Source organism: Musa acuminata, chromosome BXJ2-3, assembly GCF_036884655.1.
Source record: "Musa acuminata AAA Group cultivar baxijiao chromosome BXJ2-3, Cavendish_Baxijiao_AAA, whole genome shotgun sequence".
NCBI lineage: Eukaryota > Viridiplantae > Streptophyta > Magnoliopsida > Zingiberales > Musaceae > Musa > Musa acuminata.
The window spans coordinates 36,087,109-36,101,569 of NC_088340.1; the positions used below are offsets into that span (position 1 = coordinate 36,087,109).

General features: G+C 39.4%; 2 protein-coding genes across 3 annotated transcripts; both read right to left on the reverse strand.

The window, feature by feature from the left end:
* Window positions 1-369: 369 nt before the first annotated feature.
* On the reverse strand, window positions 370-9,915 carry LOC135607950 (protein PIGMENT DEFECTIVE 338, chloroplastic-like). The gene is made up of 10 exons (XM_065100250.1): window positions 9,776-9,915; window positions 9,201-9,329; window positions 7,909-8,914; window positions 6,622-6,696; window positions 6,469-6,540; window positions 5,962-6,042; window positions 4,431-4,528; window positions 1,527-1,652; window positions 1,086-1,134; window positions 370-981 (listed from the first exon to the last, which is right to left on the reverse strand). The coding sequence occupies exons 3-10, from the start codon at window positions 8,713-8,715 to the stop codon at window positions 778-780; spliced, it is 1,512 nt and encodes a 503-aa protein (XP_064956322.1). The 5' UTR covers window positions 8,716-8,914; window positions 9,201-9,329; window positions 9,776-9,915; the 3' UTR covers window positions 370-777.
* On the reverse strand, window positions 9,645-14,062 carry LOC103979275 (probable choline kinase 2). 2 transcript variants are annotated; one of them, XM_009395356.3, is made up of 7 exons: window positions 13,361-14,062; window positions 12,283-12,404; window positions 12,007-12,202; window positions 11,175-11,292; window positions 10,980-11,027; window positions 10,109-10,209; window positions 9,645-10,016 (listed from the first exon to the last, which is right to left on the reverse strand). In XM_009395356.3, exons 1-7 carry the CDS (start codon window positions 13,763-13,765, stop codon window positions 9,909-9,911), a joined length of 1,098 nt encoding a protein of 365 aa, XP_009393631.2. In that variant the 5' UTR covers window positions 13,766-14,062; the 3' UTR covers window positions 9,645-9,908. The 2 variants fall into 2 exon arrangements, with proteins under 2 accessions (XP_009393631.2, XP_064956323.1); XM_065100251.1 differs by lacking the exons at window positions 9,645-10,016; window positions 10,109-10,209; window positions 10,980-11,027 and adding an exon at window positions 11,400-11,463.
* Window positions 14,063-14,461: the final 399 nt, after the last annotated feature.

Consider the following 14,461-nt stretch of genomic DNA (forward strand, 5'->3'; position numbering starts at 1 on the left):
TTGGTGTGTTGTATTCACTTTCTTAAGATTTTGTGCATGTCTAGGCCATTAGAAACATCAAATTTCCAAAGGAATTAGATATGGGCAATAAGTATTCCAGACATGATTCCTGATGTATGGACATTTACTTCTTGTTCATGCATTTACACCCTTCTGCTCAGACAGGTAGAACATAGTCCAATATTTCTTTGCAACTAAATTGTGTTACCCAACAGTGATGGATCGATGGATGGCTCTTAAAAAGCAAATAATTTTTTGTAAACTGATCTGATGGCTCTAAAAAAGCAAATACACTTTTGGTTGTTCCTTTGTCCCTCAACTTAAGAACACATTATGGATCACAAATATCACCTGAATCAAACAAGAACATGAAAAGGTGTTTAGATTGACGATACACATCTTGACAAAATCCAAAAGGGAGACATGCTACATGTGTTTCATCTCTGATGCCACCTATGTACAACGCTACTACTTTGGTCCTTTGGAAAGGATGATCTTACATTCTTGATAAAGAATAAATGGAGATTAAATTCAGGAAGAAAAAAAATTAAATCAAAACTGTTATCGAACTATATAACATCCGTCTTGTTATTCAGACACAATCATGGGCACATGCTTCTTTCTCTCATTCTCAAGCTGATGCTTATGAATTCTTATCTCAAACAACCATTCCAGATTGCAACATGGAGACTGTGAAGAAACAAGCCCCCCCTATCCGAGCTGAAGGCTTTGACTTGACGAATCTTGTCAGCAAAATGGTCAGGATGTTCTTGAACTCTAGCATTCTGAGATGATGTTGTCGCCATCATTCACTTCGGTATGCTGTTCAAATTTGAACCATTTCCAGTTTGCATATAATCTAGCTTCATCATCAAAAGGAAGCGAATCGGTCGGAGGAGTCTCGAACTTGTGTGATGCAGAAATAACAGGTAGCTTTCTTCTATACTTTTGGGCCATCTCTTCAGCCTCAGAAAACACTTTCTGATAATGTAAGAATAACAATTTAGATGGAAATAGTAAAACAAGTATATGTATATCTAAAGCAAAAACGTGTCCTAGATTAAATAAACTGAAAGAGACATCACCTCCCTATCCGATAGAAAAAGTCCAGGCTCGCGTTCAAGATCTGCAATGCTGTTTGTACCACAACAAAATTATTCAAGAAAATGTATTATTTTTCATGGTAGTATGATCTTTAAGAAAATTATTTTACATATAATAATAAGCTTCATTACTAGTCTAAAACAAGATCATTAGAGTTCAGTATGACTCACAACTTGCAACACTATTTTCGTGATTCTACAACTTGCAAGCACAGACACACCAATGTTTAACATATATTGTGCCAATCAAACACCCAACCTTTCATTTCAGAATTCAGTATCGTACAAAATGAGGCTACTTTTGAAATTGAAGAAACAGACAAGAACAGAATATGATGGTTCATAATTACGAATTTGTTGATTTGGACTTGCAATAAATAATTGACAATGCAAAAAAAAAAAAAGAAATTGTCCAACACCCACCTAAGAGATATTTTGTCTGGAAACATTGACTTCACCACGAGAACCTTCACTTTTTCATCCACCTTTAGTACATCACTTACTGAAGAAACTCGGGCACGAGTTATATTTGAGATATGAAGCAACCCACTGCAGTTAGAAAGCCAGTGTAATTAGACTTTCTATCAGTAAAAAATTACAACTTAAGATATCTGTTATGTATTCAATAAAAGAAGCATTAAAACCTCTTTTTTCTATTAGCCAAAACTATGATATATTTCATAAAGACTATTATTTCTAGAATCAACCTTTAATCTGATGATACTAAACAAGAAGATACTCTGAGTTCAATATGTACTTTAGAATCGGATCATGAAAACATATCTTAAACTGACAGTTTTGGATCTTTTCCACAAGAGAGAGGGAGAGGGAGAGCACGTGCGCGCGCACGAGAGAGAGAGAGAGAGAGAGAGAGAGAAACCTATATATCAGTGTCACTGACAAAGTTTTCCGATAGTCATTTAAACAATAATCAACCGAAATTTTGGTGTCGTATCAAGCATAGACAACATACTGTAACTAAAACATATTTTTAAAAAGATACTGGACTCTGACACTTGACAGAAAAGAGATCACAACAAGAAATATTTTCAGGAAATTATGAAGAAATGTGTTTATTTGTCCTCAATGTTTCACTTTTGTGAGTCTTTGGCATCAATCTCTTCGGTGACTGATCCTGATCTTTATGAAAATTTAGCAAAACAATCAAGTCCTTACTCCTCAATCATTGGAACAAATGGTCAGGCATATAGGGTTACATAAGGTGGTCAACATAGTAACTAGAGACCTTCTTGTCATTTCATAGAAGAACCTGCAACAAAAAATAATCATATATATATATATATATATATATATATATATTGGTACTTTACTGCTAAGAATTGAAGCATATTGAATTCTTTATTGGATATTTTCTTATGCCTTGGTTACAGCAGATTGCATATCCTAATGCCATGTTATTCTTCATCATTAATAATTGACTTTTGTGGCAGGTTGGTTGCCAATAGAAGAATACCCTCTATTGGGGTTCCCTCCAATTCAAGAAGAAAACACCTCCCAAGAGATATCACTAGAAATTATTGGACTAACTAATTAATTTTATTAAGCGTAAAAAAAATATAATAACCAAAAATGTTATTGATTTACAATGTACTATACATATTGCATTAATAAGCACGTTGGAAACGATTAAATAATTCCATACCAAGAACTGCTACAGATTCCACAGTGGTAAAGTAACCTGCCTCTAAAATACTGTTCACTTCTCTGGTACATGGCCAATTCCTGACTTAGGACTACTACCTTCTAGAGTTTTGCCTTTGGATCAATTCTAATCAATTCATGCATCTTTCAACCCTTCCAAATTGACCCGCACATTGTCCCCTGCGGGAAATAGAAAGTCTTCATTGTGTCCAATCTCCATCACCCAGTGGCTGTAGAACTTCCAACTGGAGCCAACTATGATTTTACCAGATCAGTACAATTTCTGACACAAAAATCATTAGACTAGAAATATGCATCTTGTGGCTCTAAAATTCTGTGTCCCATCTTCTGAAATTGGTTGGACCTTCGCAAGACTGTCTCTATGCTCCATAGATACTTCCCTGCCTCTTAGATCCATTTGACCCAAAATCGGAGATCATAAATCATAACAGTTATAGCCCTTTGCCTAGACAAGACTCCAATACCTGGTGCTTACCAACTATTACTTGCTGGGCCAACCAAGCATTGGCATCGTATCATAAACCTTCGAACAGTTCAGTATACCACTTGTATTTGCCTTTAATTATTTTATTCAGTAATATCAGGTAGTTCCAGTTTAGCATACAGCTCAGTATCTTGTTACAATAACTGTTAGACAGACCGGTGTGGAATCAGCAATTAAGCCCTCGGTTTTACTGATAAAGTTAATAAATTGGTGGCAGAAGGGATGAGTATCGAGAAGTATTTGATTAAACATAGTTCTATTTTCTCAGAGTGTAAGAAAATGAAGCACATATTTGAAAGTGCTGGCACAAGGACGCACAATTTGATCAAACATAGTTCTATTTTCTCAGAATGTAAGAAAATGAAGCACACGTTTGAAAGTGCTGGCACAAGGACACACAATTCAGCCTCAGCTGATGGTAAATGAATTCCTTGTTAGAATATCCATCGGTATACTCATAAAATTGCACTGTATAAGCAAATTAATATAGCAAAGTGCACAAAAGAATGAAGTTACAAGTTCAACAAAAGCCAAGGGTGTTTGGCAGTACACTGTTAGTGGGAGAAGATTCTGACATAAACCCAAGAAACAAAATCTACACAACCAACCTTAACTAGCAGGAAAGAAAGGCAGACTGTCAGCGCTAAGATAAGACTGAAGTGTTGAAGGATTACCTTATCTGAGAAAAAATTAACTTGTCCAGAAAATTTTGGATCTTTAGCAAGCTACCAACCAGTACAAAGAAGCAAGCAAACACAAAAACAGGAGCTTCAGTAATGCCAATTTACCAGGAACAGACTTTCTGAAAGCAACAATTCTTCCTTTCAGAACAAAGTACAATAATGGTAAATGGAAGTTCTCATCAGTCTGTATTCAGTCTTAGTGTAGAAGCCAAAAAGCATATATACATATTTTCCGAGTATTGAAACCTTGAGAACTGAACATTATAACCATCATCCTATAATCTCTTAAGAACATATTGCTTGAACTGCTAATAGTCAAGACAACTGTTCATGACCTACCGGTAACTTTAATATGTATAAAGATACCAGAAATGCCTATTTTTTCAGTTAACACACAGCTATGATACACAATTGCATATGAAATCTGTGTTCAATAAATTAAATACGACAAAGATGCCAAGGCCAGGTTGCTTGTACCTCCGGTTTGTGGCACCTATCCTAATTTGTGCTCCAAATGGAAGAATTTTGCACACGGTTCCTTCTATAAGTGTTCCTTCTTTCAGGTTCATCATATCCTACAGAAGAAAAGACATCCAGATATGTAAGCATCTCATAGGATCTCACAACATATATTAAGCAACAAAACAGGTTGAAGATCATTCTAACATAACATATTAAAAAGCAAATAACTTCCAAAGAGCGATTATCAGTCTAGTGCTTCTTGTAAATGATCACTCCTCTAATCACATTTTAGAAGCAATCAGGTATATATAATGAACATTTTATGTATTGCTTACAAGTCAAGACATTGATATTTCAGAAACCAATATGTAATGTGCCAAGAGATGAGAGGAAAGATAACAGCCTTATATTGCAATACTTTCAGTCTTGGTCAGCATGATAATAGCAGCTGATAAACCAATTTATCTATCAAGATCACATGGGAATAAACAATAGCCATAAGAGGTTAAATCAACCATCCTTGGTTGATATATGACATCTTCCGTCCTTGGTTGGATAAACAATTGGAGAAGGGAGCAATGCTAAAATCAACCAACTTGTCCTGCACCACCGATCCCTACAGATCATAATGGCATTTATGATGAACTCCAAACAGCTAGTTAGAATTCACATTGACAATGTCCATCATGGTATGGTCCTTCCACTAATTACACGAGCTTATACACTTTAAGGCACTTGGTAAGCCTCATTCTTTACAGTTTTTCAGCAAATTGGTTTACTACAGTGATTATGGGTATCAACTTGTTCTGTTGGTTTCTCTGCATGGACTGACATGCTAAGATGAGGTTACCAAGTGCACACTGGACTAACACGTTTGAAGATGTAAATTGCTCATGCACAAAGCTGTGTTACCCTAGGTTAACATCACATCAGAACCTTAGAGCAGGTCATATGTGATTATGGTTTTAATCTTGAGAAGTACGTCGAGGCATTAAGGAAAATTGTGATACCTCAAGAGTCCCACATGGAGAAATGATAGGATAGATTGGCATATAAGACTTCATGAACATATTATCAGCAACCTGGGTTCAAGCTTTTTTGACCTTGTTGTAAAAGGCCAGTTCTATTGAGTTGTTTGGCCAATAGGTCTATCAGGTGACATAAATTAAATCCTAAGGGATACCATAATTAATTCATGTTTACATGTATAAGATTGCTTTATAAGTTCCAAGCCGAGAAGTGGTGGCATAAAAGGTCTACAGAACCTCTGAGAACAATAAGTTTTCAAGATAATAGATGGCTCTTAAAGTCCAGATTTAACTGATATACGGCTTATATTACATCCTTATGGGATTAAAGCATGCCTAAGATACCAGTCAACTTTAAATTTAGAAGCAAAGTAAACAATAGATACTTAAAAATAAAGACAGAAGCATTCAAAACAAAGTAAAACAGATGTCTTAAGTTTTAACTAAAGTCAGAAGCATTAGAAGCAAAGTAAAACAGATGTTTTAAACTAAAAACAGAAGCATGACTAACAACTAACCCAGGCTTCTCTCTCACTAATTATCAAGTCATTAGTTGCTTCATCGATCCTGATAATACACACGTACATCCTGCGGCTGACCTGCAAAGAAATACAAGTGGGGAAATCTACTTTTTTGAACTTTACAAACATATTAGACATAATCGAAAAGCATGAAAAACTGTATTGTCAAGAAGCTACTTTTCTTATTTTGATAGGAAGTGGCGGCCCCCATAACACAGGCCACAGGGGGACCATAATACCACCACAGAGTCACAGACCATAAGAAGCATAAACCTATTGAAGCACAGAGCACATGGACGGGTCATGCACCATAATGGTGGGGGAATGTTGAATTTTTACAAGATGGGGATTAAACCCTAGACTAATCCACATGGCCTAACGCCAGTCAGATCGAGATTGAAATCCTTGGCTCTATAATCCAAGAGAATATATGATATAGTTCAAGTGTTCAAATAAGATAATTTGCATGTCAGAAACAAAAGCTTTATCGGAAAGTTTACTTACATTGTCTTTTAAATCTGTGAAATTCTTTATTCTATTCATCAATTCAGCTTTAGGGAGGAATGCACGCAAACCCTGAAGATCAACAAAGTATCATAGTCCAATACATTAAGATAAGCTTATAATCAACTATATAAAAGACCAATAAATACATACCTCAATTCTAGTAAGAAGGCCACCAGTGTTCCACTCAAAAATTTTTACCTCTATAGGCTCATTCAATTGCATTATCTGCATGGACCATGTACAAACTATTACATCAAAAAAAGTGATTTCTTACTTCAAGTTTATCCACCAATAATGATAAAGCATGCCCAAAACATCATCCATCATCACCATGTGTGGTTTATTATAGGAAAAGAGAGGAACGAATAAAAGTTAAGAGGGAGCATACTTGAGCTTGGACTAGTACATGCTTAAATCTAACCCACCTCCCAAATTTAATTCTGCTTTTTTGTGATCAAGACTAAGCAAACACAACTTACATGCATCACACCTTAACAATGTCGTTAGGAGCATGACAGTAGGATTAGTTACTGAGGGACACCCCTTTATGAAATAATGTGGACCAGAAGATTTCTTTATTCAACCCCTCTTATGCAAATTCTAGATAGACAATAAATACAAGAAAATCCCAAATACAGGGAAAAAACAGAAGAAAAACTGATAAAACGAAATTCAACCCTTTTCAAAATTATATCTAACCCAAATATTTCTGAAGCGAAGCCACATTTAAGCCTTCTACGAACTACCTAACCATGTGATGAAGTTTTATCATCGAGGGTCAAGATGTGCTTGTTGTAATCTTCTCATAATCCACAACTAATAAAAACCAATCTGTCCATCTTCTCATCAAATTCAATAGGGTTTGTGTTTAAATTAAATATCAGCATAACTCTATCTCCATAGCATATCCAATCTCAAAAGTTAATATTTTCATTTCAAATAAAAAAACATGCTTCCACTATCAGGCCCACATCAAGGATGTTTCTTTTGAACAACATTGAGACTTGCTATTGAACATCCTAAATATGCCTTCTAAGATGCACTTCAGAGGGACAAAAATGTTTTGAGGAAGGCCACAATATTTGCAATCCGTTACTCTTTGACTGCAATGCTTAAATCAACATGATGGAAGCTAGATGCATATCTAACAATTAAAGGCCGTCAAACCATCAAAAGAATCCCAAGATTAACAAGAAAATGGGTGGACAGGACAGACATCCTGAAGAACAGGTCGAAGTTACAATTCAAAACATCATGAACTAAAAGAGGCCTGACATTGAAAATAAAAGGTTCCCAGTAGCACATATAATCTAGAATTCAAATTGAACAAAATGCTACAAAACCGAAAGAAGGCCCGTCTCATCGCCCAGCAATCCCATCAAGCAAAACTAACGTACGATGACATGAATCATTCCAGAAAGAGTAAGCGTAGAGAACCTGCCTCACTCGGTGCCACGCGACCCGCCGGAACATCCTTCTCGTAGACAGGAGCGGCCGTCCACTCAGCGTGCGACCGAGCACCTCCGCGAAGAGAATCGTCCCGACTTCAACGACGGGCCTCCCTGCCACTTTCCCCCCACTCAACGCCTCCTCGTCCTTCAGAATTCCCATCTTCCCAGGCACCGTGTATTCGGCCGCATCCTTGTCCCGATCGCAAAGCAGGAAGGGCAATTCCGCTTCATATAGCGGCAGCACCTCCTTGGTCAGCATCGTACCAAGCATGTCGGCGCCAACATTAACATCGAGTCTGTTCTCATTTCCTGACACGACGACGCCGACCACCAGATCCCCGGGCTTGGGCTCGTAGTACTGGACTTCCACTCTCTCCTTGTCCTTCTCCTCCACCTCAGCTTCGGCTTCGGCGGCCGCCTCGGCGTCGCTCTCTTCGCCGGAGATGATGAGACCCTCCTCCGCGGAATCTCTGGCTTTGAAGAACTTCAAAAAGGGAGCCAATGCCTCATCCGAGTCGGGGGGCTTCCGAGGGTCGTCGTCGTCATCGTCGTCGCTGGGGACGGGGGAGGGCTTGCTGTGAAGCAGAAGCTCGAGGTCTAACTCCTTGGACGGGTGGGGGTCTTGGGCGGCAGCGGCGGCTAGCAAGCGGCGGAATGGGCCGGCGCGAGGACGTCGCCCACCAAAGAAGGGTCTCCCGGCGAGGGATAAAAAGGGAAGGGGAAGGGTAGGCTTGCTGTCGAAGGAGGCGAAGGAGAACAGAGGATGGCAGCAGTGGCTTCGCAACGCCGTCATCGTCGTCGTCGATGCCCTCTCCCTCTTCTCTCGCGCCACAACTCAGTGTTATCTACTCCAAGATAGCAAAATACTGTGGATCGAGGCTAACGTACGCCGGCCTGGTGATCCATCTTACAGGCCCTACAAAGTTGGGCTGGCCCAGTTCACGCATCTCCAAGAAAGATAACACCTCGTATCCAACGGCGGGGAAGTCACGCTGCAAAGAGAGGACCTTTATCTAGTTAAACAAGAGAACATTTCATGATCATTTAACAGCAATGAATGAGGGTGACCTTTTGATACCACAAACAAGTCACCCATCTCTATCCTAATTGATACCAATATGATCAATGATTGAATGTTCTTTAAAGCCTATTTGTTTATTTTTAGGCACATTGAAATTATACATACAGTCATCCAAATTTAATACCTGCAATTACTACTTGTAGCGTTTCTTTTTGCCTAAAACTATTATTTCCAGACTTTTCAATGATAGGTCTCACCAAATATCTCCTCAGGGAAGCCAATCTTGCTGCGAGCTATTGGGTGCAGACTGAGATGTCCGGCGCAGGGACTGTTGTCATTGGTCCCACTGTCGATCTCATACATTGGCGTTCAAGGTGTCGTCGACACTGCAAGACATGTCACATGAATCATGAATGATTGGTTCAGTACAATAAGAATCATAGGTTTATTTGGATAAATTTCTTGTGAAAAGAGATGCAAAAATCACAGGGTCGAAGATCGCCAGAACAGACACTAACTATATGCAACTTGGAAGAGACGAGAATTGAGTTCTCTTCCTATCTCTTCACCGAACTCTGTAAGGCACAACAAAAACTATCTGATAAATAGTACTGAGAAGAGGATGGAAAACTCCCCCATAATATGGAGTCGAATTAGCAGTAACTTTAGACATCATGCTTCATGGGAACTGATGAGTCCAATAATGAGAACCAGCCCTCCACTGTGCATTATGCATCCCATTGAGCAAATATAGTAATGGACGGGCATTGTCCCGAAGTATAGCAGAGAGTTACTAATACAAGGTAGCAGCAGAACCAAGAATTTACAATACCATGGCAGTGTTCCATTATTCTTGACAGATGTAGATTTGGTGCGAATGGCACACAAGGCATCATAAGCATTATTAAGTTGGCAGGATCGGAGCACTCTTCCAGTAGGCAGATTCGACGTCCTCTTCAACCTGACTATCCATCAACGCCTGAATACAAGGTTGCAGACTTCTTCAGCCAGTACTGTTGGAACCTCTGCCTTGCGTACTCCATATAATCGAAGTCTATTTTGTTTACATGTTCCTACCAGGAAAAGAGAATCGATCATCCCTAAGTGTAGAACACGTATGATTACCAAAACCAACAGAGAACACCAGAGACATGAAGCAGCTTACAGATATTATTCCCCACAAACCCCACAGGAGATGGCTTGCCAAAGCATATTTCTCAATATTCATCAGCAGATTCTCAACCTCGGCGTCTCCTGGTTTCTCACCTATTAAGAAAAAGAGATGGTCTCTCTCAGATGTCAAAAGATTTGGTCCTAGTTGATATTTTGACTGCATTCATTCACAAATCATATGGTACAAGTGAATAAACTCGAGGTAAAAGCACACTGTCATGGCATGACAAGTTTCACAACTGAAAATAAGAAATATTCTACCACGAGCAATGAAATTTTGCTAAAACAGATTCTTGTAGTTTATTTTTTAAAATTCTCAATGGATTTGTAGAAATTGTGCATTATTATCTTTTTCTCAATTGAAGCAAGTTAACAATGTCACAAATCTGATTAGCCCTGTCATTTGCAAGAGAATTGCAATATATCTCTTTCATATTTCTAATCGGAACAATGAAGTCCACTTACCCATTTCACTACTCAGTATGTTTTTGTGCATCTAAAAAAATATGGTAAGCCAATTTAAAATGTAACACTCATTATAAAATGTAATATCATCACTAAAAGTTTACCATCTGTAGTTCTACCTCAAGTATGATAGCTTGTGTTTGAATCAATATGACGAGCAAAGAAAATTTATTTTCATAAATCTAGACAAATAACTATGTTATGCTCAGTCTTTCAGGAGGCATGTTTTTAATTGATGTTACTTCATATTATAACTATGTTACTTACTTGACAAACAACTTGTATCCCATCGAAACTTAAAATTTTTCAAGTATGCAAAGCTGTTAACTTAGTGAAATAAAAAGCTAGTAAGAGACAGTGATGATTCTATTTGTGTCAGTGGTTTAAACCTTCTTTACCTGAAGAACCAAGATATAGCTTTACAAATCTTTGACGCTCCTCATGATCTATGCCATAGTAGACACAAAGTCAGACTTTGATGACATGGTGTTAATCTAGTTGATGTTAACTTTTAACTTTGATGAGTCATAATAGAAAAGTAGGAATATAGATACATATTAAAAAAAAAAAAAGCGTACAAAGAAATAAATCACCTGGATATTTGCTATAGTCCAATATGTGAGGCGTTTTGCTGTGGTAATCAGCAGCCATCTCGCAGAAGTGATTAGCAAGATCATATGCGACAGGGTTGAAACTTGCATACTCATAGTCCTGTCAGGAACAAAAACAACGAAATATAGAGATGCATAAATCAAGTCTATGGTAGTTGGATATCCAAGCAGTGGATATGGGGGACAAGGGTCAAACTTGAGAAGTACCGATATGCTGAAAACAATGTCCAGGTGAAGAATTGTTGGCACTAAATGGTACAACAGTAACAGGCTGCCATGTTAATCGAGAACAAAGCTTAAATGTTTGTAAGAAAATCTAAATCGTTCATAATCAAAGACAACAAAATGCAGTTGCAAGCATGTGCCAATCATGTAGTATGCAAACTAATGATGTAAGGGTTACTTCAGATGACTATTTAACGATCATGTTACTGCTCAAAATCCAGAGAACTGAAAGGTTTGCTCAATGTATATTAGTTAATTTCAACTGGAAATCATTTCTTTACCAAAAATTTCTTACATCACACTTTTTATGTAAGAACATTGAGTATCATTGAAAGATCAAAAAAGTAAGTCCACACGTCTAACTGTCAATATTGGTACATATGTTAGTTATTTCCACTTGTAAGATAACATGGTTTGGCTATTATTAATACATGTCATCTCCATATTAACAGATAGTGAAGGAAAAAAAACTCACTGTATCATTTACCATGACCAAGTAATGGTAACAAGGGGAACCATGAGCGTCATTTACTTAGTGCTGTAGTTTTAACTGAGTGAGATTGTATGTATTGTTGACAGAACAACTTACTATGATAGTCACTACTCTGGTCTCTTCATCAATCATAATGTTGCCATACTGAAGATCATTATGGCAAAAGCCAATCCTCTGATCCTCTTCAGAAAGTTCATTCTCCAATGTCATGATCTCCTCCTCTAATGCGTCCAAGCAAAACTCTTCAATTTCTTCAGCAGGGTAGAAGCTCTTGGCTACTTTAAGCCAGCATCTACGAAAGAAGAGTCAGCATCCAAATATGGCAACGATTTCATAAAAGCACATAATAGCCAAAGAATTCCAGCACCATACCTCAATCTGCCCCAGAGGAGTACAGTTCTGTGACCAGGCATATCAAGATCATGGAACTCTCTTAACTTTGATGCTATGAGACCAGATATTTCTGGGTCACGAAGGTCAACAGCCGAAAGTGTCTGCAATATCCAATGTGACAAGCAGGATAAGAGAAGATCTTTATCTTCGTGATAGTATTATACTATTATCAACCAAATGCATTCTCTACTCGTATGGTTTTCACTTCCAGCAGGGAGAACAATGAGAAAAACGTCCGTAAAGCAATTATAGGCCCAAAAGATGTTCTTATGGTAAATGATAATTTCAGACTGCAAGATATTGGAGAACCTCTTTAACTCTATCCGACAGCACAGATATGTATGTGGAATCAAAGGAACAGAGAAATGGTCATTTGCAAAATATTTTGTATAAAAAAGTTACTGTATTCAATTTAATTAAGATTCTTTTCCTTTTCCTTTAACTTTTGGATAAAAAAGAGGGTGCTTCAGGTACCGGCAATAATGGATATAAATTCTCATTGATATCAAAGTTCGCTTATGGGAATTGACTTACTTTCATGAATTTTCTCAATCAACGTGGAAGCTTTTTCTTTACGGAATTCAATGCTGAACTACCAAATCAGATGCCCGAGATTTCGCACCCGTTATAAAATCTAATATTCCTCGTCTCTGTACTTTTTGTCTTAAATCAATCAAAGAGGATCCACAGTGACGAAAGGTTTGCATAAATCAAACAAGCTACATGCTTCAGTCTACATCCACATATAGTGGGGGAAAATGCCGAAGTCAAATTCTTGACATCACAAGTTACCAAAATATCAAGAAACTCAAGAGAAAGCAGATAAAAAGATTCTAGAAATTGGGAGGGACAGGGATCTTTGTAAGGAAATCACAGAAGCACATCGACTCGCAGCCAAGAAAAAACGAGGAAAATAAAGGGGATTAATCGGAATAAATTATTCCGCTTCGGAGTTATTTGGTATAGATTAACTCGAATTCGGAGAGAAGCACCAAAAAGAACACCAACCAATTTTGTAATTTGTGAGGAAACGTAAAAAAATCATGATTTTTCGTACCCTGGCGTGAATGAACTCCTCGACGCGGCCGTTGGGAAAGCGGCCAAGGAGGAGCGGCCCCTGTCCGTGCCTGGACAGGCACTCGAACGTCCGGATCTCTTCCTCGCGGTCGAAGAACACGTCCACTCCTTCGCCGTAGATGCGGACCAGCACCGTATGGGGTCGTTTCCCGGCAGCCGTGGCGCAGGTTGGCCAGTTGACCTGGTAGACCTCATTGGTCAGGGCTCCCTTGAGGGGCACCACCTCGAGCGCCATGGAGTCGGCCACGTCGCACCAGCTGGAGGCCAGCCGCTGCAAGATCCCCCTCGCCTCCTCGGGAATCCTCCTCTCCACCTCCTCGGGAATCCTTCCTTCCACCTCCTCCATCCCCCCACAGATGCCATCCCCAACCACAATCCCCACCATCTAGTGCTTCTTTTTCTCCTTCTGGCTTCTTCTTCCTTCTTCCGACGCTCTGAGAAAGCTTGAGAGAAATCAACGAGAAGATTCCGATACAGATTCTTGCCGGATTCAGGAAGATTCACCGACCACCACCACCTAAAAAAGGAAGCAAGGAAGGAAGGAATCAAGAAAAGAGGATCACACGTTGCTGTTGACGGAAGACGATCAAGCCAATGGCGGTCCGGAGGAGGGGAAGATGAGGAGTCGACCCGCAGACGCCGAGGTTGGTGGGAACGGGGCCGCGCTAAGTACTGGCTTCGAAGCGCAGCACGGAGAGGTATATAAAAGCAAGACCGGCACGAGGTGGGCGACCCAACGGCCAGCCTTCACTCGCCATCGGACGGTCCAAGCAGCGACACGATGGAAGGACCTTTCGACGATGGCGACGTGGGGACACGCGTCTGACAGGTCGACCGATGCCTGTTGCATCGGACGGTCGTCATCCGTCCCGCTCTCTTGAATCGCGTACTTCAAAACAAACGGACCATTTCCCGTATTCCGACCACCCGCCACGATGAGACGCCTTCCATTACTGTCCACGCATTCAAAGCGAGACGGACGCTGTTTTTAATTGGACAACGACGTCCTGGGTCGCATGGGCCCTCAAGGTGAGGTCACCCCTGCTGCATCCGCGGGTCCCACGTGCCCTGAGAGGGGTAA